This window comes from Pseudocercospora fijiensis (assembly GCF_000340215.1).
Source record: "Pseudocercospora fijiensis CIRAD86 unplaced genomic scaffold MYCFIscaffold_2, whole genome shotgun sequence".
NCBI lineage: Eukaryota > Fungi > Ascomycota > Dothideomycetes > Mycosphaerellales > Mycosphaerellaceae > Pseudocercospora > Pseudocercospora fijiensis.
Window position 1 is genome coordinate 4,051,821 of NW_006921533.1, and position 25,110 is coordinate 4,076,930.

General features: G+C 51.5%; 12 protein-coding genes across 12 annotated transcripts; 5 read left to right on the plus strand and 7 right to left on the minus strand.

Moving 5' to 3' along the window:
- Positions 1–456: 456 nt before the first annotated feature.
- Positions 457–2,635, plus strand: MYCFIDRAFT_59392 (uncharacterized protein). The gene is made up of 4 exons (XM_007924439.1): positions 457–1,817; positions 1,885–2,044; positions 2,100–2,189; positions 2,245–2,635. The coding sequence occupies exons 1-4, from the start codon at positions 630–632 to the stop codon at positions 2,415–2,417; spliced, it is 1,611 nt and encodes a 536-aa protein (XP_007922630.1). The 5' UTR covers positions 457–629; the 3' UTR covers positions 2,418–2,635.
- Positions 2,636–2,812: 177 nt separating this feature from the next.
- On the minus strand, positions 2,813–4,015 carry MYCFIDRAFT_39988 (uncharacterized protein; the record flags this gene model as incomplete). The annotated part of the gene is made up of 1 exon (XM_007924232.1): positions 2,813–4,015. One exon carries the CDS (start codon positions 4,013–4,015, stop codon positions 2,813–2,815), a length of 1,203 nt encoding a protein of 400 aa, XP_007922423.1.
- Positions 4,016–4,119: 104 nt separating this feature from the next.
- On the minus strand, positions 4,120–4,996 carry MYCFIDRAFT_52563 (uncharacterized protein). Its single transcript, XM_007924372.1, has 2 exons — positions 4,406–4,996; positions 4,120–4,354 (listed from the first exon to the last, which is right to left on the minus strand). The coding sequence occupies exons 1-2, from the start codon at positions 4,967–4,969 to the stop codon at positions 4,238–4,240; spliced, it is 681 nt and encodes a 226-aa protein (XP_007922563.1). The 5' UTR covers positions 4,970–4,996; the 3' UTR covers positions 4,120–4,237.
- Positions 4,997–5,705: 709 nt separating this feature from the next.
- Positions 5,706–7,365, minus strand: MYCFIDRAFT_130299 (glycosyltransferase family 15 protein; the record flags this gene model as incomplete). The annotated part of the gene is made up of 2 exons (XM_007925383.1): positions 5,706–6,059; positions 6,115–7,365. 2 exons carry the CDS (start codon positions 7,363–7,365, stop codon positions 5,706–5,708), a joined length of 1,605 nt encoding a protein of 534 aa, XP_007923574.1.
- A 441-nt stretch (positions 7,366–7,806) lies between these two features.
- MYCFIDRAFT_82147 (uncharacterized protein) lies at positions 7,807–8,636 on the plus strand. The gene is made up of 2 exons (XM_007924645.1): positions 7,807–8,224; positions 8,300–8,636. The coding sequence occupies exons 1-2, from the start codon at positions 8,222–8,224 to the stop codon at positions 8,615–8,617; spliced, it is 321 nt and encodes a 106-aa protein (XP_007922836.1). The 5' UTR covers positions 7,807–8,221; the 3' UTR covers positions 8,618–8,636.
- On the minus strand, positions 8,611–10,476 carry MYCFIDRAFT_72271 (uncharacterized protein). Its single transcript, XM_007924536.1, has 2 exons — positions 9,715–10,476; positions 8,611–9,657 (listed from the first exon to the last, which is right to left on the minus strand). The coding sequence occupies exons 1-2, from the start codon at positions 10,197–10,199 to the stop codon at positions 9,117–9,119; spliced, it is 1,026 nt and encodes a 341-aa protein (XP_007922727.1). The 5' UTR covers positions 10,200–10,476; the 3' UTR covers positions 8,611–9,116.
- Positions 10,477–11,132: 656 nt separating this feature from the next.
- Positions 11,133–12,111, minus strand: MYCFIDRAFT_82150 (uncharacterized protein; the record flags this gene model as incomplete). The annotated part of the gene is made up of 2 exons (XM_007924646.1): positions 11,133–11,300; positions 11,602–12,111. The coding sequence occupies 2 exons, from the start codon at positions 12,109–12,111 to the stop codon at positions 11,133–11,135; spliced, it is 678 nt and encodes a 225-aa protein (XP_007922837.1).
- Positions 12,112–12,267: 156 nt separating this feature from the next.
- Positions 12,268–13,093, plus strand: MYCFIDRAFT_172005 (uncharacterized protein; the record flags this gene model as incomplete). The annotated part of the gene is made up of 7 exons (XM_007925384.1): positions 12,268–12,337; positions 12,366–12,501; positions 12,536–12,708; positions 12,740–12,796; positions 12,823–12,864; positions 12,893–12,942; positions 12,968–13,093. 7 exons carry the CDS (start codon positions 12,268–12,270, stop codon positions 13,091–13,093), a joined length of 654 nt encoding a protein of 217 aa, XP_007923575.1.
- Positions 13,094–13,130: 37 nt separating this feature from the next.
- Positions 13,131–19,104, minus strand: MYCFIDRAFT_206752 (uncharacterized protein; the record flags this gene model as incomplete). Its single annotated transcript, XM_007925385.1, has 10 exons — positions 18,367–19,104; positions 18,323–18,328; positions 14,868–14,973; positions 14,751–14,839; positions 14,703–14,714; positions 13,649–14,676; positions 13,455–13,591; positions 13,353–13,422; positions 13,276–13,312; positions 13,131–13,214 (listed from the first exon to the last, which is right to left on the minus strand). Exons 1-10 carry the CDS (start codon positions 18,415–18,417, stop codon positions 13,131–13,133), a joined length of 1,620 nt encoding a protein of 539 aa, XP_007923576.1. The 5' UTR covers positions 18,418–19,104.
- MYCFIDRAFT_72272 (uncharacterized protein) lies at positions 18,366–19,892 on the plus strand. Its single transcript, XM_007924537.1, has 3 exons — positions 18,366–19,148; positions 19,384–19,670; positions 19,725–19,892. The coding sequence occupies exons 1-3, from the start codon at positions 18,456–18,458 to the stop codon at positions 19,762–19,764; spliced, it is 1,020 nt and encodes a 339-aa protein (XP_007922728.1). The 5' UTR covers positions 18,366–18,455; the 3' UTR covers positions 19,765–19,892.
- A 520-nt stretch (positions 19,893–20,412) lies between these two features.
- On the plus strand, positions 20,413–22,543 carry MYCFIDRAFT_210444 (uncharacterized protein). The gene has a single exon (XM_007925386.1). The coding sequence runs from the start codon at positions 20,609–20,611 to the stop codon at positions 22,073–22,075; it is 1,467 nt and encodes a 488-aa protein (XP_007923577.1). The 5' UTR covers positions 20,413–20,608; the 3' UTR covers positions 22,076–22,543.
- A 55-nt stretch (positions 22,544–22,598) lies between these two features.
- On the minus strand, positions 22,599–25,043 carry MYCFIDRAFT_172008 (C-type lectin; the record flags this gene model as incomplete). Its single annotated transcript, XM_007925387.1, has 3 exons — positions 22,599–22,625; positions 22,655–22,667; positions 22,699–25,043. The coding sequence occupies 3 exons, from the start codon at positions 25,041–25,043 to the stop codon at positions 22,599–22,601; spliced, it is 2,385 nt and encodes a 794-aa protein (XP_007923578.1).
- Between the last annotated feature and the right edge of the window lie 67 nt (positions 25,044–25,110).

Below are 25,110 nucleotides of genomic sequence, written 5' to 3' on the forward strand. Positions count from 1 at the left end.
ATTATCCGCTTCTACACGCGATTATGTATAGAACAGCCGATCTCGTAATCTCGGGGTATGCTGGGGCTCGGGCGGGTAGCTGGGGCTCGGTTTAGCCTCGAGGTTGCTTGCTAGGAGACGTTCGGTTCCCAATGGCTCACGTGAGAACTGCACAGGAGTCGGAGCCCTGCAATATGTATTGATTGGTCGGAGTTCGAGATTTCAATGGAGCCTCGCCAAGGTACTGTAGCGTTCGTTGTAGCCGGAGCGGCAGCGAGCCAGGTACTGTACGGTACTGTTAATGGCACTAATGCATGGTACCCGTGGCACGAACGTAACCACGCACCAAGGTTCACCGGGGATCGTCATGCGGCGACCTGGCACTGCATGCTTTCCACCGGCACCTGGCAGCAGGCTATGGTACGACGGTGTTGATCTTGCTTTGCTTTCTCTCTTCTGTTCCATACTCTGCCGTAGCGAAACACTGTTGCTCGTGGAGGGATGAGCCTCTTTGAATACCACTGCTACTGCTTGCAACATGTTTCCAATGCCTCCTCCGGCAGCTGTCGACTGAGAGCTGTACACACCATCCGAGACGCTTGACGCTGCCACGAACGATCAACACCAAGCTTTCGACGATCGACTCGGCCATGTCGACTACATTACATCGAATAGAGGCACCGGTAACTGCGAAGGCATACGTTATGTGTGCCTTCGCAGCATTCGCAGGTGTCCTCTTCGGATATGATTCTGGATATATCTCGGCCGTGCTTGGCATGGCACAATTCAAGAAGGACTACGGCCATCCAGGATATCCAGTCCAGCCAGACGCACCGGACGGCTACAACTATGCGACCTGGGAAAAGTCGTTGATCGTTTCCATACTCTCTGCCGGTACTTTCGTGGGCGCACTGATCTCGGGCTACCTCGCTGACCAAATCGGGAGACGACCGACCATTGTTGGGCCTGGCTGCGGAGTGTTCGTGGTAGGCGTCGTGATCCAGGTCGCCGCAACTCATGTAGCTGCACTCTGCGTGGGTCGATTCATCTCAGGCCTCGGTGTTGGCTGTGTCTCGGCCGTCAACATCCTCTACATGTCTGAAGTCGCTCCACGAAAGGTCCGAGGCGCGATCGTCTCCGCCTACCAGTTTGCCATCACAATCGGCATCATGTTGGCAAGCTGCGTCGGCTACGCAAACCAGGACCGGAGAGACTCCGGCGCCTACCGCATTCCCATCTCTGTTCAGTTCATGTGGGCAGTCATCTTGAGCATTGGCCTTTTCATTCTACCGGAGAGCCCGCGATATTGGGTCAAAAAGAAGAAATATGCCAAGGCCGCACAAGCGCTGGCAAGAGTACGTGGACAACCAGTGGAATGCCCATTCATCGAGGACGAACTCGCGGAGATCGTTGCCCACTGCGAATACGAAGCGCAAGTCGGGGAAGTTTCATGGGCAGGACTATTCACAGGCGGCATCACGAATTCGAACAGCAACATCCGAAAAATCTTCATTGGAACCTCATTACAGATGATGCAGCAATGGACCGGAATCAACTTCATCTTCTACTACTCGGTCACGTTCTTCCAGCAGGTGCACCTGACAAATCCCTTCCTGATCTCCATGGTCACAACGATTGTCAACGTGCTCAGTACACCCGTCTCCTTCTATGCCATCGAGAAGTTTGGCCGAAGAAATCTGCTCATCTTCGGCGCAGTAGCGATGTGCATCTGCGAGTTCCTTGTCGCAATTATCGGCGTATCTGGCAATTCGGAGGCATCGAGCTACTGTATTATTGTTTTTGTTTGCATATATGTCTTCTTCTTTGCATCGACATGGGTACGTGATAGAACAAATTTAGCCAAACTAACTCGGGTCTCTGGAGCTGACCATCAACTGTATATAGGGTCCAGCCGCGTGGGTCGTCATAGGCGAGATCTTCCAGCTGCCCATCAGATCGAAAGGCGTTGCGCTATCAACAGCCTCGAATTGGTTCTGGAACTGTGTTATTGGCATTATCGTTCCGTTTATCGTTGATGAAGACAAGGGAAATTTGGGCGTTAAAGGTATGATTGACTCTTACGACAAAACAATTCGTCTGGATTCGCTGACGAGCAACAGTGTTCTTCATTTGGGGATCTACCTGTGCTTCCTGTGCTCTTTTTGCCTGGATGTTCGTGCCCGAGACTAAGGGCCTCACACTTGAGCAAGGTAAATCACGACATGAATCATATGCTCTTGAAGACGCCGAGCTAACAATTCACAGTCGATAAGATGATGTCAGAGGTCCCTGCCTACGATAGCAAGAAATGGACACCACAAGATACATTCTCAGAGGATTACGGATTCAGACATCGAAGAAGCAGTACACGCAGTAGTATAATTGACGGCGAACGAGCACCAAAAGTCGAAAGTTTCATTGAAATGCATAGAGGGTGAAGAGAGGTATACATTGCTGTTCGAAGCGTCGGCGTTTGGGATTGAGTGTGACCTGCATGCATATTGGGAGGAATGAGCGATGATACCCTGAGACTATGGACTGTCAGGATGACAAATGATGTTTACTGTGTAATATCTCAGACGAGAGCCTACCGAGAGGTGTATTCTGTCGGCGGGCTGCAGCTTGCTGCCAGAAAGAAAGAAAGCATTTCAGCTGGACCTGATCTCCTCGTGACATTCTGCTACAGTGTCGAATCGGTGGTCTGGACAACGGTCAAACTTCAATGACCTGCGTCAACTTCACCACAACTAAGAATAGCAGATTGCTGCCCTTCGCAAGCACAGTCAGCTGTTAGAACACCACTGACACTCGGAACGATGACAGCAAACAACACTCAAACATCATCATCATCATCCCCCCACACCTTCCTCGCCACCTTCTTTACCAACTCCAATTTCTCCCACATCCTCTCCTCAGTCATCCCCTCTCCACCCGCAACACTCAAACTCGAAAATCCACACTGCGGACTCAGCGCCAAAGCATTCAACCCTCCCTTCGCCACCTCTGCAGCCTCAAGAATCTTCCCCACCAAATCCTCTTCAACCTCAAGCTGAAATTTCTTCGTACTCACAAGTCCCAAAACAACATTCTTCCCATTCCGCAAAAATCTCAAAACCTCGAATCCACCACTGCGTTGCAGATCATCGAACTCGAGGTAAAAAGTATCGTAATCCGTCTTGGTGAATAATTTCTCAGCGATGGTGTCATATGACCCGGTAACCCAATGTTTTGATCCGGACATGTTGCCTCGACATAAATGCACACCGATTCGCAGATCTTTCGGGAGGGTTCGGAGAAATAGGTTATGCGATTCTAGATACAAGTCCAGGAGTTCATCGGTGTCAGTTCCGTCCTTGGCACAGCCTGAAAGGAACTGTGAGGAACAAAAATATGTGAGGTGCGGATCGTCGACTTGAATGTTTCTGCAACCCGCCGAGTACAGTGCTGAGATTTCCTGGACGTAGGCTTCGGCGAGAGCTTGGAAGTACTGCATATCGCTCGAGTACCCGGACTCTGGTGTGAATGCTGTTCCGGGTTTGAGCTGGATGTGCTGATACGTTGGTGCTGGCATAGTAATTTTGGCTTCTTTGTATAGCTTCTCATCGTGTCCTAGACCTTCTTTAATCATTTCCCATTCGTCCAGGTAGGCACTTTTAGTCCACTTGATGGGTCCGGTACATTTGACTGCGGCTCTGGTCTTGGCGCCCATTGCTGCGAGACCAGTTGTAGTGGGAAAGTTTGTTCGGAAAGCGTCTGGAATAGGTAGATCTGGTATGGCCGTCATGCCTGCGAGCATTTCAAAAAATCCGCCGTAGAAGATCTGGCGACAGTATTCTCCAGAGACTATGGGTCTGATGCCAAGCTGGAGCTGCTTTGCTATTACTTGCAGGATCGCTCGCTTTTCTGCTTCCTTGATGGCGGGATCGCCGTGGACATCATACATTTGACCTGGTGATGATACGCTCGAGCGCGCCTCAAGCAGGAATGATGGACGAAGAAGTGACCCGATCTGGTCGGTTCTGAAAGGCGGCGCCATGGTGCTTGAGATGACTGTGGTGCCTAAGAACTTATTGTAATTATCGTATCTCCCAGCTGTTCCACAGCACCCAGTGCCTATATGATCGTGGAAGGTATATGTAGCGCTGATTCATGTTCTGGTTGGCCGTTTGCCGTTTCCGATCTCCCCGCAGTAAGTGGGGAGTTGAGCTCTCAGCTTTGCATTGATCAGTCTCAAAAGATGCTCTCCTCACATGTGTCCCTACACAAAATACACCAGACCAAAATATGGCGTGATATGGAAGCTCGCCCTGTCTGGGGGATTCCACGCGCCGAGTAGCTGGTCTGGAAAAGTGTTAGGACTGACTACAGTTCGAAACTGTCTCCTCGTTAGCAAAGAGCTCTCGTTCGGAACGTTCTTGAGCCTGACAAAGTTCATCCTCCACTTCGTTCCCTTGCCGCAGCCTTCATCAACATTCCACAGCCCAAGTGGAATCTTCACAGCACTCTTCCAGATCTCATTCGCTTTATCCAGCTCCGTGGCTGCAATCAGTCCATCCTCTACAGGTGTTTGGAGGTAAAGCGTGTCGAACGGCTGGCCCTCAGTTCGGTTCTTCGAAGCATTGTAGATGATGGCGTTGAATGTGACGTTATTAGGTGAGACTTCGAACTCGAGGTATGTCTTCGGATCATTCGTTCCCGCAGAAATGAATGTCTCCATGACCTCCCATTGGTAGATGGGATCATTGGTGGCCTGACTAGAGTTGTAGAAGAAATTGGTCTCGTTATACGCGGTGAAGTCGATCTCCAGCGATGTTTCCGAATAGCAGAGATCAACCTGTGTCAATGGAAACGCGGTCTTGTTCGGTACGGAAAGGGAGTATTCGATCGTGCCTTTCGCTGGACATGCTGGGACTTCGAGGTATGGCGTGGTGATTCGGGCAGCGTTGGGTATGGCGCTACTGGCCAGGAGTAGCTTTGGATCGAGAAGCATGGTGCTGAGTGCGTTGCAAAGAGCTTGCGCTGGGTAGTGGAAAATTGTTCTGGTTGTTGTCAGCACCATGTATTATACATCTGGGCACTCACGCGGATGCTCGGTGAATAAGCGATGTAACCATTGCATTCTACAGTGCACATCGTTCCCACCCCGCCTGGATGAATTGCGCCCAGCGGCTTCCTATCATTGTATGCGGAGCGAGTTCCTGCGTGTGACCATTCCTTCCAGAGTCCGTATGGTAGTCGGAAGGTTGTGGAAACTGTCAACGCCCGGCAGGTATATGGTACCTCCCCTTGTCCTATCCTTGCACCACCTTCCTCACTACACCAGAACGCCACATGCAATGTTCGTGACTGCGGTGGCGAATGCATCTTGGATGTCGAGAAAGTGGTGTTCGAGTGTGTGTACTGCGCATTAGTTTTAGAAGCAGGTTGCATACATGAGGGTTGCGGTACGCATTATCTCGAGAGATCTGTCATTCTCGCTCGTACTTCTGCAGTATTCGAGCGCAAGTAGCTGTAGCTGTATGTTATGGGCGCATCAGCAGACATAATAGTATAATGTGTGGCGACCATGCACGTCCATCCAGTGTGACCTGTACAATGTTCCCAAACCTCGAAGACGCCCATCCAATGCAAAATCGCTTGCTGCAAAAGTACTCCTTTCCTCGCCAGTTCTGCCGTTACTGGCATGCGATTACTCCTGCCATTACACCCGTTCTATCTCATGCAGATCAGCCAGGCCCGGATGGAGTGATGAAACCGCCGGCAATGTCGACCCATTGTGGTATGCAACTTCCCTCCTTGCCCTCCACATCGACGATGTCAGTGTCACAGCGACATCTGCATCCAACGCCATTTTCCTTTTCCGGATCCCATTTGTCCCAGTATTCATCCTCTTCTCTTCGAGCTTTTTCGTCTGTGGTTGTTGTTTCGAGGTATGGATCTCGCGGCATCTGCCGCGCCGGTGCATTTGCTGGACAATGCTGGATCGTGGTGTGTCTGTAACCATAATCGCGGAAGTAGTGGATGTCTTTGGGCGAGAGGAGGGCGCCGGCGGCTAGTGAATGGATAGGTGCATCACCCCACTAACGCGTGGTGTCAGTCATCTCTACAGTAGCTCATCATCTCGCCCACACTTACTCGTTCCATCCAAAAGCCACCTGATCGATCCATCATATTGAAGAAGTCTTCATACTCTTTGCTTCGGAAGAAGTCCAGTCTTGCAATTTCGAAGTTGGACCAGAAATGGCACATGTTGTAGACTTCTCCTTCCATGGCTTCAGGGTCGATTTCGGGAAGGGTGCCTTGGCCAGGTTCAGTTCGTAGAATATCCTCTGCAAGTGGCTTGTGCTTACCGTCTTCGTATTTGGGATCTTCTTTAGGCAGCTGATCCGGCGGAATGGTGCCCGGCTTCGGCGTGCCATCTTGGTTGTAGCCCTCCTTCGGCTCAACAAACATTTCCCAGAGGCCTTGACTGGTGATATTGCGTGTGCGCTTGTATGCGGAGGCGTATCGGAAGATGTTGGGCACGGTCTCTTTCAGCTCCTTGACTGCGATGGTGAAGCCGTATGTCTTGTTATTGCGAGCCATGTGCACGAATGGGTCGTAAGTCATGTCGCAGAAGTACTTGATCTCTGGCTCGACTCGCCAGTACCAGTCGTACTTCAGAAGCAGCTCATGTTTGTAGAAGAAGCCGGAGTAGAAGCGACACATGTGGTGGTAGGACTCCATGCCACCGTACATGATGGCCTGGTCACCCTGCTTCCGGATGCCCTCCTTGGCGACGTTCACATCGGTCCAGTTGGGGAAGCCCCAGTGCTCAGGTCCAATCTTGCCGAACTCGACAGGCGAAGACGTGTAGTTCAAGATTGTCTCCTTGAATGTGCTGTTGAAGTCTCCGTCATTCAGGAAGACGTATGGATAGTGAAACCAGCGATTGAAATGCCTCTCCACGCTCTTGATACTCTCAATGACCCCGTCCAGCTCCTTATTCCGCGCAAGCACCACAAAAGCGGCATTCATGCGCTCATGCTCCTTGGACGTGATCTCGGGATCCAAGCATCCCGTGACGAAGACCTTATCGTGCTTCTCGCTGATCTTGCGTATGCTCGGAGGCGAGCCTGAGGGGATTAATCGTGCGCCGGGCGAGTCTGGATGGCGCAGGAAGAGGGTCAAAATAGCAATGACAACCATGGCGGGAAACAGGAGGACCAAATACAGCGGCACGGAGACTTTGCTGTTGCCGCGGATGCGTATTCGCTTCTTGAAGAACGACAAGCGTGGAGTGACCTTTTCTGACACATCCTTAAGCGATGTCATGTGCAGCGACTTGAGGGTCGGCAGGTTCTCGGACGAGGGCAGGCGTTTGGAGATGCCCTTGACGATGTGCATGGCGGCGTTCTGAGCCCGCGAGGGGCGAAGCCGAGATGTGTTCTCAGTCGCCAGAATGTCGTGCGCAGATGGAGGATGGGAAGCGGCGTATCGCCAGGCCAGGCCAGGGCAGACTGAGACGGCAGGTAAGGTAACGAGCGACTGAAGCAGATGCGCAGACTCGGACGGCGGTCGCTGTGATTAGCGCATCAATCGTGCGGTGCAGTGGCCAGCCGACAGCAGACAAGCCGAAGTGCTTGTACAGCGCAGTGGTCCAGTGCCGGCAGGAGAGTTGGGAGTAGAATGAGTATGGGTGTTGGTAGTCTTGGGTGCTGGTGCTGTAGTGGTACTGTATGGTGTTCAGACTGCGTAGTGGCTGTGGCTTCAGTCTCCTTGACTTTGCGCTTGCTCGCCCACCCGAAAGAAGCCCGCCCGACAACTTACAGGTGTCAAGCCCACACAAGCAATAATTGCTGTGCACTCAATCAAGCAAGCGTTGCATAGGGGCAAACCACTGATTTTTGGCTGGCCGGGCCATTCGCCATTACGCGGCCACTCTTGGCGCTGCACCATAGGTACCAGTTCTTTACCGCAAGCAGCAGTACGTCTCCTGCAGCCAGCCGACCGAACCCACACTACTGCACCAAACCAACTAGTCACTACAGTACGCCTCGAAAGGCACCCTACCCTTCAACTCAGCCTAATCGCCTCCGCTCGCTAGCTACACCGTGACGTGACCTCGTTGCTGACCGGTCTGTCGCATTGCGTTGATGATCGCGCATCGTCAACAGCCTCAACAACCACGTTTTTGTCCCGGACCTGCATACTGCACTGTCAAGCTTCGCCATCATCCAAGCATTCCCTCGTTGTAGTCAGCATGGTAAGCTTTTGGAGCCCCATCGACCCAAGCAAGACCCACGAAGCAACCAGAAGAACCTAACCAAACCCATCACAGTCGCGCGACTCGAGCTTCACCTTTCTGCACCTGCACCACTCGCACCACGCCCATCTGCTCGAAGACTTCACTCGTATCAAGCTGCCTGCCGAAGAAATCCACGTCGCGTCGCAACACCAGCCCATCAATCCCGACGACGAGGACGATATCGTGCCAGATCAACATGCTGCGTTTGGCATTCAGCGCGCGCAGCAGAAGCATCGCGAGCCGGCTTGGAGACATCTCGGCCTGGAGAGCCTGATGAATGAAGCACCACCAGCGACCAATGGCCAGGCGAGCGCGGGAGCACAGATCAATGCCAGTCGTGTCTTGAGATGACACCAATCCTCTATGAACGCAAAACGATACTGCAAGCGACACAGGAGAGCCTTCGTCTCTACGAAATGCCTTCGTGCTTTGCGAAATCTCAAACTTCCCATCATAAATACTGCGAGGATTCATCAGATCTTGCTATGGAGGTTGAGCTCACACTAGAAGTGGGCAACAACTAGATCCACTATGGGGAGAGTCCCTAGCATTGCTAATCTCAACATGGCATCTCTTCTCGCCGGCCACCATTGCACTTATCGCAGCAATATAGCCTCCAATCATGGCGTTACAGATGATTGACGCATGACCCATTCGGTATGCACTTCAGTATTTAAGAGCCTCGCGCGCCCCAGGAGCGCTTGGGGCCGAGACTCAGGCTCTTGATCACTACACGCTCCTTGAGGCATGACTGAAGAGAGCACAACAAAGCTAGACTTTATGGGGATAACTAAGCAAGAACGTGAACAGCTCTGGTTCACGTCGATTGCTATTTTGGCCTTTAGACGACCTAATCCATCGTCAACACAGCCCTGAACCTCACCTTTCCGCTCATCATGTGCTTCATAGCCTCGTTCGCCTTTTCCATCGGGAACTTCTCGATCATGCAGTGCACACCATGAGTCTCGGCAAAAGCGATGGCCTCCTCGCTGTCAAGTGCATGTCCAGAAGGCCAGCCATGAACTGACAACGCATTGAGCACCATTTGTACAGTATCGACTTGCACTGGTCCAATGGCCACATGGATCAAGAGCTTTCCTCGGTTTTGCAGTCCTCCCAGCAAAGGTGTGATGACTTCTGGGTTTGGTGCTGTAACGACGATCAGAGCTGCACCTCCGAGCTTCTGAAGAGCTTCGCCAACATCTTCGGCTTTTGTGTCGATGTAGTCTGTTGCTCCGAGCTTCATGGCGAAGTCTTTCTTGTCGCTGCCACGGGAGAGGGCGACAGTACGGAAACCCATCTTGCGCGCGTATTGGATGGCGAGATGGCCAAGGCCGCCGAGACCTTGAACCGCTACGACTTCACCGGCGGTGATCTTCATTTGGCGGATACTATTGTATGGTCAGTCTGAGTGTCCGAGTCCTGCGAGAACATTTCTAGATTCGTACCCATTAAAGACCGTAACACCAGCGCACAGCAGTGGCGCAACCTCAGCTGGTTCTGCTTCCTTGGGAATGCGTACGGCAGCCTCGGTTCGAAGCGTGGCATACTGAGCGTATCCACCGTTACGCATGACACCGTTGATGGTCTTGTTCGTGCACATCTGAAATTCTCCCCTGCAGCACGATCGGCAAGTGCTATCGTGTCCACCGTGCCAAGCTCCGCCTACTCGGTCGCCAACTTGCCACTTCTTCTCGCCTTCTGGTACTGCTACAACAGTGCCGACGAATTCATGACCCAAGATGTCAATGCCAGGAGGACCCATGTCGCCGTGGAGAACATGGTGATCGGAGTGGCAGACACCACACGCGTGGACCTTAATGAGGATCTCGCCTGGGTTGGCGGTTGGTACTGGAACCTCTTTGATGACGAGAGGCTTGTCCACGCCGTCGAGGACAGCTGCCTTCATGGTCTTTGGAATGCTGGAGCTCATCTTGTCGTTGATTACTGCTGTGTTTGGGGTGGCTGCGCTGTTGGAACTTGTAGGAGCAGTCGCTTTTTCACTGCGTCAGGTTTTTGTCCGGATCTGACGATGCCTGTGCTTCGGTAGAGGCTTTGGAAGCTTTGGAAGTAAGTCGACTTTGTTTTTGCGCAGGCCGATCTTCTCAGCGCCCTCTTCGTGACGCAGTGCTGGGAGCAAGCGGGTAGCGTCGATGGTACACTAATGCAATGGCTGTGGTTAGAAGCGCAAAGGTGGGGTGCTGCTTTTGTGAATCAGAAGAGATGTTGTCTAGACAGGACGAAAGATGAATTCTTTATACAGAATGTCACTGCCACGGCCGGAGCTCGAGCTTGCCATATTTCTGCTTATCTCCAGCTCCGGCGTCGCAAAAGGCAGTGGCCGCAAACGCTGAGGTGAATGGCCGGCCATACCAATAGAGGGTAGAGCCTTTTCAAAAGCTCCAATCATGCCGCACTGGGTCGATGCCGTGTGCTATGGCTGCAGTATTTTTCTCAGAGAGCTGGCAAGTGACTATGCCAGATCGAGGAGCTTGCAATAGCTCAAGCAGGTACCACGGTGCTTCGATTCGTCGTGCGATCGCTCCCGAGGGTAGAAGGAGCTTTTGACGTGCAGCTGTATAAGCGGCTGTGTCAGCGCGGAGCTGGAAGCCGGTGAGCAGAGGCCTCAAGTCAGCTATCGAAGATGAGTGAACTTTGAAGTCACTTCGTGGGTTCGTGAGGTTGCTGGTGACATGGTGTGTGACGTTGCTGTTGTTGGTGATGCCTCCCCTGTCCATCTCCGGGCCGACTTTGGTTGGCTCTTGGCTCTTGGCTCTCTCGCTCTTCCAATGGCCGAAGACCAACACTGGACTGGCTTGACAACATCATCTCATCCAGATGTATCGTGTCATCTTCATATGTCTCTCTACGAGTAGTGTGCCCAGCTTGACAGTAGACATGGCATTGGGAGAGTCAATCGCTCCGCGTGGTCGTCGGCTCCAAGATTGCCGTCACTAGCCGTTTTGGCCCCCAGCACAGTCCACAAGCACGAGAGACAAGAAGTTGTAAGAGCGTACAATTCATGTGCGATGATCTGAACACGTGGTCTAGAAGGAGCCTCGCGCCTCAGCAAGAGACGGTGTCATGGGAAGAAGAGAAGGCGAAATGGAAGAGATGAGAAGAACGTCAAGTACGCACAGCGCGGTGAACCTTGATGGACACAGCTATGTACGTGCTTTGTTACTGCGGTAGAACTTTAACTGGAGTCGACACTGTTCTACAGCAGCATCTCCAAGCACCTCTGGCGGTGTTCCTCGTACCGCAACGCCCAAACAACATCTTCACTGAGGCCTCATTAGCCACGAAACATCGCCAAGGAAGATTCGCGAACCTACCTGCTTCATCCCATTGGATCCACCGCCTGACGACATCCGCTGCTTCTCGTAAGCTTCGTAGACGGCCTTCCAAAAGTCGAGAAAGGCTTTCCAGTAGTCAGTGGCAGAAGTATCGCTGGACTTCGAGGCACTGGACGATGTAGAATTGGTAGAGTTGGAGCTCGCTTTCTGCAGGTCCTGGAAGTACTTGATAAGGTCTGACAGAGTGGTCGTGCTGCTCGAGCTGGAGCTGGAGCTGGAGCTGGAGCTCGCTTTCTGCAGGTCCTGAAAGTACTTGATAAGGTCTGACAGATTGGTCATGCTGCTCGAGCTGGAAGGGCTACTACTACTCGACTTCGAAAGCCCGCCGAAATATTTGCTGATATCGAATCTTCCAGCTCCAGATCCTGCTCCAAGTCCTCCGCCTCCCAACCACGGCCACCCTGGGAATTGCTGCGCAGGGACGGGAGCTGGAGTGGCAAGCGGCATGGCCATGGAGAGTAACGTCACTACCGTAATGCTGTTCCTCATCTTGGATTGCTGGCAACAGGTGGGCTGAGATATCTTTCGCGAACGCTGACGAGTGCTTCGCAGGGAGAACGGTAGTAGAGGCAAAGCGGCCGTATATATGCGCATATATTTCGCATCCGCCGACTTTCACAGCTATCTAAGTTGCATGTGGCAAGCATGCGAGCAAGAGCGGAGAGCACGCTTCATGCTGGACTCGACCTGACTTCGGTAATGGAAACTTCTGACCGTGCTGAGCAAATGCTTGCATTTATTAGATGTGCTTCAACACTGCTCATGCATCAAGCCTTTGATGGCGGCTGGCCGACGGGGCGCCTGTGGTTTGGAGGCCGAGATCTGCAGCAAGCTTCATGATATTGACATCATGATGTCCAAGGTGGGCGAAGGGTTTCAGTCTCATGCCAACTTCTTGATTCTCTGATTAAAGACAGTCTGCGGTCCTATCGATCAAGTTTGATACAATCCCATACGGAATATCTCCATCGAATGTGGCCTCGTCCTTGTGGGGGGGGGGGGGGGCTGATCGCGAGTCTTATGATGCAGAATCTTCTCGCGAAGCTTGGCGTTCAGCAAAGGCTGGGCGAATCAACCGATGCGCCGGTCAGGTGCTCTCGATGCTAGCGACTATGAGGCGAACTATTCATCGACCTTCGTATAGCTAGGAAGTCCAGTCTGCGAGCCTTCGAAAGTGTGACATGCATGGACGATTCACAGAGTCCTTGTCACGATTGCGGAAATCACTGCGGGAGCCGCATGGTGGGGAAGCAACTTGATGCTGCCAAAGGAGCCTCGGTTGAAGGCTTTCTCTGGTCGATGAAGGCCTACTTTGGCTATGTATGCCTCTGACAACCTTTGCGAGAGCACCGATGAGCTCGGCATGCCGCTCATGCGGATCTGTCCGTCGGTTTTAGGCATGGTCTTCAGACAGAATGCTACTGGTCCAGGCGCGGCGTACGATGAGCTTGATCAGGCAGGCTGTCCGTAAAACTGCCAGGGAAGGAAGTCCTTTGCGTCCTTTGGCTCTATTCATCACACGCGATCTTCGAATGTGTCCTGGATCCATGCTGTGGTGTCAATTGAGTTCGGTGAGCGTCAAGGAATCCATGCTATAAGGTCAATTGAATTTGCTCGGCATATCAAATGTTCTGTGCTTCGAAGAGGAGGAACAGCTTCTAGGCTGTACTCCTGGCCTCGTGATAGCCACCTAAGGGGCAATCGTGTTTCAGATATTGCCTCGATTTGACGGCGTCAGAGTCCTAGACATTTGCCCATCATCAGACCATTGACTGGACCGTTCAGGAGAATTCATCAGCCCTCTAGCCGCAGTATCCGTACCGCATTGTCACCCATGATATCCTGTGCGGTCTTGGTGTCATTGCCCAAGGCTGTCTGTATCGCGGCCATGTTAGACGTCACACTTAGCCATTGGTCATCCTCGCCTTCCAGCGGAGGGAAGAATGGGTGATCTGTGCCAAACAGGATCCTGTAATAAAAGTCAGTCAAGAAACCAAACCAACCACCAAGGGACCTCTATACGTACCGTTCTGCTCCAGACGCATCGATTGCGGCCTTTAGTCCAACGTCAGCATAGACGACTGCGTCAAGGTAGATGTTATTCTTCAGAACTTCCCACACGTCTCTGCGGCCAGAAATCTTTCCCTCCTTCTTCAGATGTGCATCGTGCGCTATACAGCTCTCGATCCTACCAGCCAGAAATGGGAGTGTACCGCCGCTATGTGCTAACAACACGTTCAGTTCCTGGAATCTATCGAAAATACCAGACAGAATCATTCGTGTCACCGCGATCGTGGTCTCAAGCGGAAAGCCCATGGCGAGAGGAAGGACATGGCCATATTCACTATTTCTCGGCCCGAATACTTCGCTCGGAAGCCCATAGTGAGGGTGTAGGAACACGAGCATCTCGTGCTTCTCAAGAGCCTGCCATATCGGATCCAGTTTCGGGTCGTCCAGTCCTTGTCCCAGTCCTGAAGTACCAATCACCACGCCCCGACAATGCTTCAACGACGACAATCTCTGAATTTCATGCACGACTTCGTCGGCGCTTGCGCTGAGAGGGAGGGTCGCAAAGGCATACAATCGGCCCTCATGGTCGGCACACATTTTCTCCACATCATCGTTGACGAGTCTTGCAGTCTTTGCAGCTTCTTCGGCCGGAAGCCAGTCGAGCCAGGGATTTGCCAGTGATATTACGGAGATGTCGATCTGGTGGAGGTCCATGAATGCAATTTTATTTGCGACGTCAAAGTATTCTGGTCCAATGGGACGCCCTCGAGCCGTGCTGCCTGCTTCTTCCTGTGGAAGGATGACAAGACGTTCCCCGGAGGCCGGATCATCTTCGAATAGTCGCACGTATGGAACCTTTTTTCGTGCTCGCAATATCGACATCAATGCCGGAGGGTACATATGTGTGTGGACATCAACGGTAGGCATCTTGAAACTTCGCCCGATCAAGAATCGCCCGGTTGGCTGATGGTCGTTGCACGGCTCCGAATTTGAATAAATTTCAAGGCCCAAGCAGGCGTGCAACTTCTTTGAAGGTGTAGGCGCCTATCAGTGGTTCCTGCATCTGTCACCCCACATTCCCCCTCGCAGTTGCCTATCGTGTCTGCCCTTATCTATACGCGCTCCAGACCTTTTATTATATCAGTAGAGACCTTTAGCAGGAGGTGTCGCTGTCCACCTCCGACAACAACTTCTGACTGATGGTTCACTACCTGTATCTACTGTATCTACTACACTATATGTAGCCAATCGATTGTAATGCCGTAGGTCGTGATGCAATAAGTCTATTGCTAAAGGAGGTGGATACAGAAGCGGTATAGTGGCCTTAGCGATAGTGACTACCTTCCCCTGCAATATCAAACCTTCTATCGATCGCTCTACAGTATGCTGAATAATAACACCTTCGGAGGCTCTATACTACTAGCAGTATGTCTATTGTGATATATTACAAGCTCTTAATAATAGTTGAGGTCGTACGAATAATATAGATAGTGTGTAATAGCATAGAAGGTGACGTTGTTAGATGGAAAATTCGAGTAGAAATCGGGCTTCGTAAGGGACTCGGAGGGATAATAAGGCGGCTAGAGGACTCGAAGGCAGGTAGTAGATCGCTCGTCTTCCTATCCTACTAATTTGTTAGCGAATCGAGATTATTATAGCCTTCCGCAATACCTTCGTAGGTCGCTATCTCCCCTCCCCCTATCTACTACCTAGAGTTATCGATTTAGCGACTAGATCTAGTAAATACGCCTCTCCGGCATCTATGCCGCTACTAACTACTCTAGCAAGTCAGTTACGGCTATCTCTATTACCTAGACCTTCGCTATCAATTGAGACCGTAGAAACACTGTCTTAGAAGGGCAGTAGTAATACAGCTTACCTATTAAAGCTAGGCAAGCTATCGGCTCGAATAGAGTTAGTTGTCTTCTAGCAAATGAATAATATAAAGTATGCCTATAAGAAGGGCAATATTACTAACTTCTATCGGCTTATTAGAGGTCGTATAAATGCGTAGGCTCGTGCTAATAGTAAGAAGGAGTTTAGTAGTGATTCTAGCTTCCGACAGAGCTGCAACGTTAAGTTAATTAAGAGGGTAAAGGAACAGGCCGCTAAAGAGCGCTCTACTAGTATAGCGCCTAGTAACGATAATCTCTCGCAAGCGAAGGACTTCTTTATTAAATACGCTATACGTATAAACTCTCAGCTCTTCGACAAGGTAGCGACAAAGGAACAGAAGGAGGCGGCTCGGCGTAAGGAGATCGTTGTCCGCGACAGTCTAATAGACAGGTTAGGCTCGAAGCGACGTCGATTAAATAGCAGCGGCTCTTCTTAGGCGACCTCTACTAAGCCGGAAGAATCTACGCCTTCGCCTTCTATACCGTCGACGACTTAGCGGATGCGACTGCGCCGCCGTAAGCGTAACAATAACGCCTCGATTGATAGAGCGTTCTCGAAACTAAACGAATTGCTGAAACCGCACTTCGAGAAGATTAAGGAGGGCCTAACCGCCCTTAATTAGCACTATATTCGAGGCCTAACTAATAGTTAGAAGAACGAATTACAGCACCTTAATACTACTATTGTAAGTGCTATTATCTCTCTCTTAACTAGCAACTCACTAATATTAGCTAGACAGTAATAGGTATATATCCGGATTGCACTCGAGTGCTATTGCAGGTTATCTACCGTAGGAAGAGCAAGATGCTAATGCTAGAGCCATTCGAGCGCTTACCGAAACTAGGCTTCTTATAGCAGATAGGGTAGTCAGATCGCCACGATTAGGATTAGAATGTAGACGATATTAAGGTCCCCGAGGACTTTTTCGACTCGGAGGAGTAGGTAGTAGTTATTATAGTATAGAGTTCGTTTTGTAGGATTAGTTAAAGCAAATCCCTACTTATTTGTTAGTAATATTGCTCTTTAGTATCGATTTAGCGAACTAGTTGCTCCTGCCGTTGCCTTATTATTCTCTTAATCGCGAGATTATCGCTAGAAATTTAGGAAATAGGAGGAGGGGTAGGGTTAGTAGTATATAACTATTACTTAGTAATAGGTTAACAATATCGCCGAGACATTACGAGAATCGCGCACAGACGCTCTAGTCACCTATTTTCGCTGCTTTCTAGATATACACTAATAGCTCGAAATGTACTCGCTCCTATAGTGCGAGTGCTAAGAATACCGTTAGAATTATAAAGCTATACTTTAACTTCTCGACATTATCGTCGTTCTTCTATTACTATTACTACTACTATTACTATCGCCACCCTCGTCTCCTATCGCCGGCGACGTATACCTATCTCCTTTATCGCCCTTATTACCTCGCTCTAGTCGCGGCGGTCGCTATCCTAGCGGTAGAACCGTCTTAACTAAGGCTCTAATCTCGTCACTAATTTAAGCATTAGTCGCCCTCGAATAGAGGTATTCTTCTAACAATAGTAGATCTATACGACCTATAGATACCTAATTACTATAACAGCAGGTATAGCAGTTAGTAAGAAGAACGCACGCTCGATAGATAGATCTAATAGCCTATAAGTCCGCCTTCTGCTTAACTAAGTTAATCCGCTACAGATTAGATATCTGTCCGAATATATGCTCTATAGCAACCCTTAACGCCGATATCTCTTAGTCTATCTGCCTCTATAGCGGCGTACGAGGCTAACTATTCTAACCTTTGAAAGCAGATATAATACTATCCGCTACTGCGTACGCCGAGTCTCTGTAAATAAATACCTTGTCGTCCAATCCGTACCTATCGAATAACGCATACCAAATCCACTAAATGTTAGATTTATACACTATCCGAGAATCCCCGAAAGAGCTAGGTTTAGGACTATACAGCGACGACAACAGACCGTTAGGAGTAATAATAGCCTAGAATTTAATGCCGTATACTCTCTTGTGTCCGCTATAGTACAGCTTTTAGTCGTACTTAGGCCTACAGCAAGGACGAAGGGTACTATTAATAAATCCACATACTTTAGCAAGACTAATGTCCGGTTCTAGTGCCTCTATATACCTCCGCAAATACTAAGGGGTTAACCGACGAGTATTAAACAATAATCTGTCGCCAAAGAAGTCGTCTAAGTGCTTAAGAACAGTATTAAATATAATACTAATCTAGGTCGGCTCTCTACTAAACTCGTACGCTAGCGACTGCTAAGTAGCACTGCTTGCGAATCGCTATAGAAGCACTAGCAACGCCTCTTCCTTAGTAGGTTCTATACGGTATAGATACTTAATCTAGTCTAATTTAAGCAACCTTACGAGCCTATATAGATCCTGCTTTTAGAAGCGAAATCTACGCTTATACTAATCGTTAGTTAGGTCCTACAACCTCGTCCTTTTAAGCCGGTTATAATCGTTAGGATATAGGCTCCTTATTTGATCGCCTTCGTACGCCTCGTCGGCCTCGTCGTCTACGATAATATCGACTACCGACTCGAGATAGGCGCTAGCCGCTTGTCCGACAACTACCTAATAGTCTAGCAATAACTGTCTCACTTAAGCGTCTATTAAGCCTGCGGTTATAGCGACAACACTACTAGCTAAGGTCTATATTAAAGAGCTAGGTTACATTACTGTAGATACGATAACTAAGCAGCCAAGAGGTGGCAAAAGGAGGTTGCTAAACCACTCGGAAGAGCCGTCTCAAATAGGCCTAGTTACCAACCCTAGTGAACACCACTAAATTCTGACACTCGAGATTGCTAAAGGTCTCTAGTGGACCACGCCCGCGCATCTTGTTCTGACCTCACTTGCTTGTAGAAGTAAATCTTCCATCGCACGAGGCCGAACAGAACTCTAGACGATCATTGAACATGAAGCCAGCTGCGGTCAGCTCAGCAGTATCACATGACAGCCTCGAGATACCGTTGATCGACTTCTCTGCTTTCTTGACCGGTGACGAGACAACGAAGCGAACAGTCGCTGAGGCAATTCTGCATGGCTTTCAAAGAGCAGGTTTCATATATCTGAAGAATCATGGAATACCCAAAGAGAAGGTTCAGGGCGCATTTGCAGAATCAGCAAAGTTCTTCAAGCGACCAGAACAACAGAAGTTAGACCTGGGATGGACAACACCGAAGGCCAATCGGGGATACTCACAACCGGGACGCGAGAAGACAACAGATGCAACGGATCCAGCAGAAATCGAGAAGATCCGAGCAGCGGAGGGCGCCGATCTCAAGGAGAGCATGGAAATTGGTAGGGAAGGCGTGCCGGACTGTCCCAACAATTGGCCGGACAAGTTCGACGAGGAAGGCAAGGTCTTCAAGCAGAAGATGTTGGAATTCCACGATCTATGCAAGAATCTGCACCAAGAGATCATGAGAGCCATCGCGGTGGGCTTGGGGATCGATGAGCGATGGTTCGATAGCTTTACGGACGGCGGCGACAACACCTTGAGACTGCTCCATTATCCTGAAGTGAAGTCAGCAGTTTTCCGGAAAAACAAGAACACTGTCCGAGCCGGTGCTCATACAGATTATGGCAGTATAACATGCCTTTTCCAGGTAAGATGCAACTTCCATGCCAGCCACGACGAATCACGGACCTCCCCACGGGCCTCGTGGGTGTGAGTTGACTTGCATTCCCAACAGGCATGAATGTTAGTCATGGAAATCAGACATCCCAGAAGGCCGGCGAACAGCGACGCCACGGGCTCCACTGCCGAACGGCGTTGAGAAGCATTGGCCTCGAATACTCACATGAATGAGCAGAACGTGCAACTGATGAGATTTCCCACAGGACATGGCGGGAGGCCTGCAAGTGCTGTCTCCCAACGGAAAGTACGTTGATGCAACGCCAATCGAAGATAGCGTGGTGATCAATGCTGGGGATCTGCTTGCTAGATGGAGCAACGACACGATCAAGAGCACAAAGCATCGCGTTGTTGAACCACCGACTTCGGCTGATACTCATCCGGCCCGTTACTCGATTGCCTACTTCTGCAACCCCAACTTCGACCAATTCATAGATGCGATACCCGGCACATACGGGGAAAGCAGGGGCAAGAAATATGAAGGGATAAACAGGTTAGTGCACATTCCACGATGTTCTGCAAATTGGAAGATGTTGACGAGCGAAAGTGGGGAGTATCTCGAACGTCGGCTGGCCGCGACGTACTGAATGCAGCGTGCGGATTTCGTGTTGCAAATGCGGATGTCGGAGTTCGTGCGCAGGTAGTTCTACTGTGGGCCGTGATCGGAGGCGGGCGCGTGACCTGTACGCAGCAATCAAGAGAGTCACGCGGTTCGAAGCATATTCCGAAATAATTGGCATGTGGCCCTCGGCCATGTCTTGGCCGGCGGGCAGCATTGTGGAAGGACTGAAATGGTTCAGCAAAGTCGGGGCTGGTGACTCAATCGCGCCCTTGAATGGCGTGCAGAGTTCCTTAGCTCCATATGAAAAGGTATGCCTCCGGAGTGTGTCCAATGCGGTGCGACGTGCTACGAGAGACGTAGACACCAACTCAGTGGAAGCACGAGGCCATTTCGCCATGGCATGCTGCGGGGTTGGTGTTGTCGCATCGCATCGCACCCCAGACGTCTATTCTATTCTACCGTATGCGCAGTCACCACGGAGCTGAGTCGAGATTTGCTACGGCTTTCGAAAAATGGATGGGGCCATGGTAGCGTGATGCGCGCGCGCGGCGAATGTTCCGTGGCTATTTGCGTGGTGAAAAATGGGTTGATGATGAGGCTAGAGCATACTACTTACATACTACCTTACATCATGCAGCGCAGCAAGCTGGACAAGCATCAATAAAATTCCTGAATAGACCTCCTCCCGTTTGCCTTTGCCTTTGCCTTTACTCACGCCTTCTCGTGTCATCAGTCGTGTTTGCGCCTGCCTGACCCGGCCATTCCATTCGTCATTCGCCATTCGTCATTCGTCACTCGTCATCGTCACCGGAGTCCACATCTCGACGAGTCACGAGCCTGCCGGCCGAAATTTCTGACCCGACATCACAATGCCCGCCAAGATCTTCGCCTTCGCGGCCCCCAGCTTTTCTTTGGAAACTCCTCTCGCATCCAAGAAATCCAGCACTGTGGGACAGAGCCATCCATTGGCAGTGCGGAGGCCGAGTATGGACCACATCAAGCGCCCAAATTTGCTCTTGTCAAAAAAGCATTCTTCCGAAAAGAAGTCCAAATCGAAAGATCGAGCTTCGTCTAAGGACAAACACGCGAAAGATGCATCTCCTTCGCCCGCACCGAAGCCCATCCAGCTCGGCATGATCATGGAGTCGCCACCCGTCGTCATGATCGATTCTCCCCAGCAATCTTCTGGCGCTTTGATCTCCGGACGTATCCAAATCACCCCAATCCTCGAGGAAGCAACCCTGGCCAGCGTGACGTTGTTCCTGGAATGCACGACATCAACAAAGCGACCTGTGCAGGACAAGTGTCGCGACTGTTTGTCGAAAGTACGGGACCTCTACGAGTGGAACTTTCTCAGCAAGCCAAAGAAGTTCAGGAAAGCCGACGGCGTCCATGAGATTCCCTTCTCGCAACTCCTTCCCGGCCACCTCCCTGCCACCACACATGGCACTATCGGAAGCATTGACTACCAGCTGCACATGCGCGCCAAGTCTGTCGATGGCCACGAGATAGAGTTCCGGCGAGAGCTCGTCATACAACGTGCTCTCCGACCGGGCAATGATAAGAACAGTGTGCGTGTATTTCCACCTACAAACCTTACGCTTCATGTCACCCTCCCGAATATCGTTCATCCACTCGGCGAATTTCCTGTGACCTGCCGCATGGAAGGCATCGTTTCCTCCAAGAAGCTAGACACTCAAACCAGGTGGAAGCTCAGAAAGCTCACTTGGCGAATCGAAGAACACGAGGTCAGCGTGTCGCCTGCGTGCGCCGATCATGCGAGCAAAGTCGGTGGCGAAGGCAAAGGCGTCCAGCACGAAAGCACTCGCGATGTCGGAATGCAAGAACTGAAGGAGGGCTGGAAGACCGATCTAAGTAACGAGCAGATTGAAGGCGAGTTCATGGCCAGTCTCAATGCTGCCATGAAACCCCAATGCGATATGACCAGCGCCAATGGCATGAAGATTAGCCATAACTTGATCCTGGAACTGGTGATTGCAGAAGAATGGGCTCCAAACAAGAAGCCGCATCAAGCGACACCCACGGGTGCTGCCAGAGTTCTCCGCACACAGTTCGCTTTGAACGTCACTGAACGCTGTGGCATGGGAATTGCCTGGGACGACGAAATGCCTCCACAATACGACGACGTTCCGGCTAGTCCGCCGCATTACCAGAACGAGCGCACGACCGTCCAGATTATCGACCGAGATGAAATCCACGGCGATGTAGAACATCTCTCCTTGGACGACGCTGCACCTCCTTATGACTCTGGCTATACTAGTTATGCATCCAGTTCCCACACCGCGAGCGGCAGAAACTCTATGCATCAAGAGTAGCTCCGTCCGGTCTCGCACATGAAACGACCGAGGTCAACGGTCAACCACGAGCTTGCACCACTTGTTGAATAGCGAATCGCGAATTCACCATTTTCGACCACATCACGCAGCATTAGCGTACCATCACACCGTCAATGGCGTAGATGACGGCTTTCACGGCCAAAAGCATTCGAGTTTTCTTCATTGATTCTCATTCCCTTTACGGCATCATTGGACAAACAGCACAGCGAAAATTTTGGGTGGGCTGTGGATTCCTGCTTTACGAAGAGATACCCGAGCCAAAATCGGTTCTAATCATTGGGGAGGCGGCACGAAAGGAAAGCATTCAACTCTTATTGATTTATATAGCGAAGGCGCCAAAGGACCAACGGGATAGAAAAGTTAGGCATTCATTCCATCCACAGAAAGAACTTCACACATTGCTCGAGATATTTGACGTTTCGGCAAATTGAAAACCTTCTGCGACTCAAAAGCTCTCCATATTTCTATTCGATTGAACGCTTCCAGGTCTACTCACTAGAGATCAGAAAAATGTGAGTATCTGCTCCCACTGCCTGTACTTCGTTTGAGAAGTGTCACATGCGACGCTACTCTCAGACACCCTTTTCCAACCCAAGTGCTACCCGGGCTCTTTATCCGCGTCTGCAGCCTCAGGGGCCTTGCTAGCTCGACGATCGCGGTCTCGACTGTCTTCCCGCCTCCTTTCGCGCTCGCGCTCTCTGTCTCTGTCTCGTTCACGATCTCTATCCCTCTCGCGCGAACGGTCTCTCACGTTGCGGTCACGACTGCGCTCTCTGTATCTATCCCTGCTGCGATCTCGATCTCGTGAACGGCTCCTCTCTCTGCGTCTGGTCCGCTCGCGGTCGTCATCAGCTCTCGCAGAACTTCCGCCACCAGGGATGTATCGATCAATTTCGGAGCCTCGTCCGCGATCTCTGTCGCGATCTCGATCCCGGTCATCGTATCTCGCGCGACGTCTTGGCGCAGTTCTCTCGTCACGAATGATCGAATTTAGATGATCCTCATCGACTTCACGTGGCTCGCGAGGCCGACGAGACTGAGAACGCTCTTCGCCGTCTTCGCGAGGAGGCCGTCGTCGCGGTTGATCATCATCGTCATCCCGTCGTCGTGGCATGTTACGCTCGTCGCGAATGATCCTATCAAGATGATCATCATCCCGAGGACGTCGGCGAGGTGCTTCATCATCCTCGTCCCTTCGGCGACGTGGAGCCTCCTCGTCATCTTCCTTGCGCCGACGGGGAGCTTCATCGTCTTCCTCCTTGGCCTGTCTGCCCGAGCCTGGGATGTATCTGTCGATGCCAACTGGGCTACAGCTGCGGTCACGATCGCGATCACGATCCCGGCGACGATCTCTGGACTCGCGTCGACGATCTCTGGAATCGCGTCGACGTCGAGAGGGAGAGCGTGATCGTGTTCTCTCGCGGTAACGTCGGCGTGGAGGACTGCGACTATCATTGTTGCGCCGTGCGCCAGCTGGACGATAGTTGTTCTCCCTGGACTCGCGCGGACTCCTGCTACGAGCGGCACGTTCGACCACTTCGCCCTCATCACGGTCATCTTCCCGCTTTCTTGTATCGCGGGCTCTGTCTCTATCCCTTTCTCTCTCACGATCCCGCTCACGTTCACGTTCACGGTCTCGATCTCGCTCTCTGTCTCTTTCGCGACTCCTATCTCGGTCACGACGGTCAGCCGGTCCGCGTTGCCGAGCTTTCCAGGCCTCCCGCTCAGCACTAATGTCGCGGTAGAGAGATTCTCGTCGGTCGCGGCCTTGACGTCCATCAACAGAGGATTCGCGGCGTCGGTTGCTATGGGTAGACCGAGCAGGCGACGGAGAGCGCTGTCGTGCTTGCCGCTCACGGTCTTTTCTAGGACCTGTCGGAATGGCGGGAGTACCTTCCTTCTCCGCCTTTTCGCCCTGTGCTTTGTCGCCCGGCTTGTCACCTTTGCGCAGGGTGAGTGAAGTTGGCAGCAGGCCTTGAGCACGCATTGCGTCTTTGTTTTGATTGTCCTTGGGTGCCCGCTGGTGCTTGAGTCTGGCTGGTGGTTCCATGCTCTCACTTCGTTCCAACTCTGGCCGCCTCGCCTTCTCCGCCATCTCTTGGCCTTCTCGAAGAAGCAGGTCAAGAGCCTCAGCTTCCAGTCTCTTCTGTTCGCGTTCCTGCCTCTCCTTCTGCCGCCGCTCGCGTTCCTCCTGTAGAGCCTTCTCCCGCTCCTCTGCTTCCTTCTTGGCCTTCTCGCGCTCTTCATTGAACTGCTTGATGCGCTCGCGCTCGCGTTCCTTCTCTGCCAGCTTCCACGCATCACGCTCGGCTCTCCTCTTCTGCTCGCGTTGTAAGCGTTCAGTCTCCTTCTGCAGAGCTTCCTGTTTCTTCTTCAATGCCTGAAGTTCCTTCTTCTTCCGATCCTGCGCCTCCTTCCGCTTGCGCAGCTTCTCATCCTCCATGAACTTCTTAGCACGGTCCTGACGGCGTTGCTCTGCTTCCGCCGCGTATTCTGCATCGGTCTTTCTGCCTCTGCGAATTTCCTCCTCCACGGCTTCATCGCCAATCTCCTTGCGTCTGATGTCACGTAGAGCACGCTCCGCACTCGCCATGAACTGATCAATATAAGCATCAATATCGGCCTCGGTCTTCCCGTAGACATCAGCGCGGGCTGCTGAGCCCTCCAGTAATGGCGCGGCGATACGTTTATCTGGCCTCAGGTATTTCATCGGATCGCGGTCGATCTCTGCGCTGGTAAATGTGCGTAGCGCAGCCTCGAACATACCGCGCTCCGCCGACTCATTGTACTGTTGAATAGCCTTCTTGCGCAGCACATCGAATTCGCCTTTCTTCTTGAAGGTGTGAAGCATGCTATCGATCGCATCGTGTTGTGCGCCGCTCAACGGTAATTCCTGGATTTTCGGTCTCTTGCGCGCCGGCAGCTCGAAGTCGTCTGTGCCAGACATTACGACATCTAATGTGGCCATATCGGCGGCGATGGTGTTGGTGTTATCGGATTATCTCATGCTCATG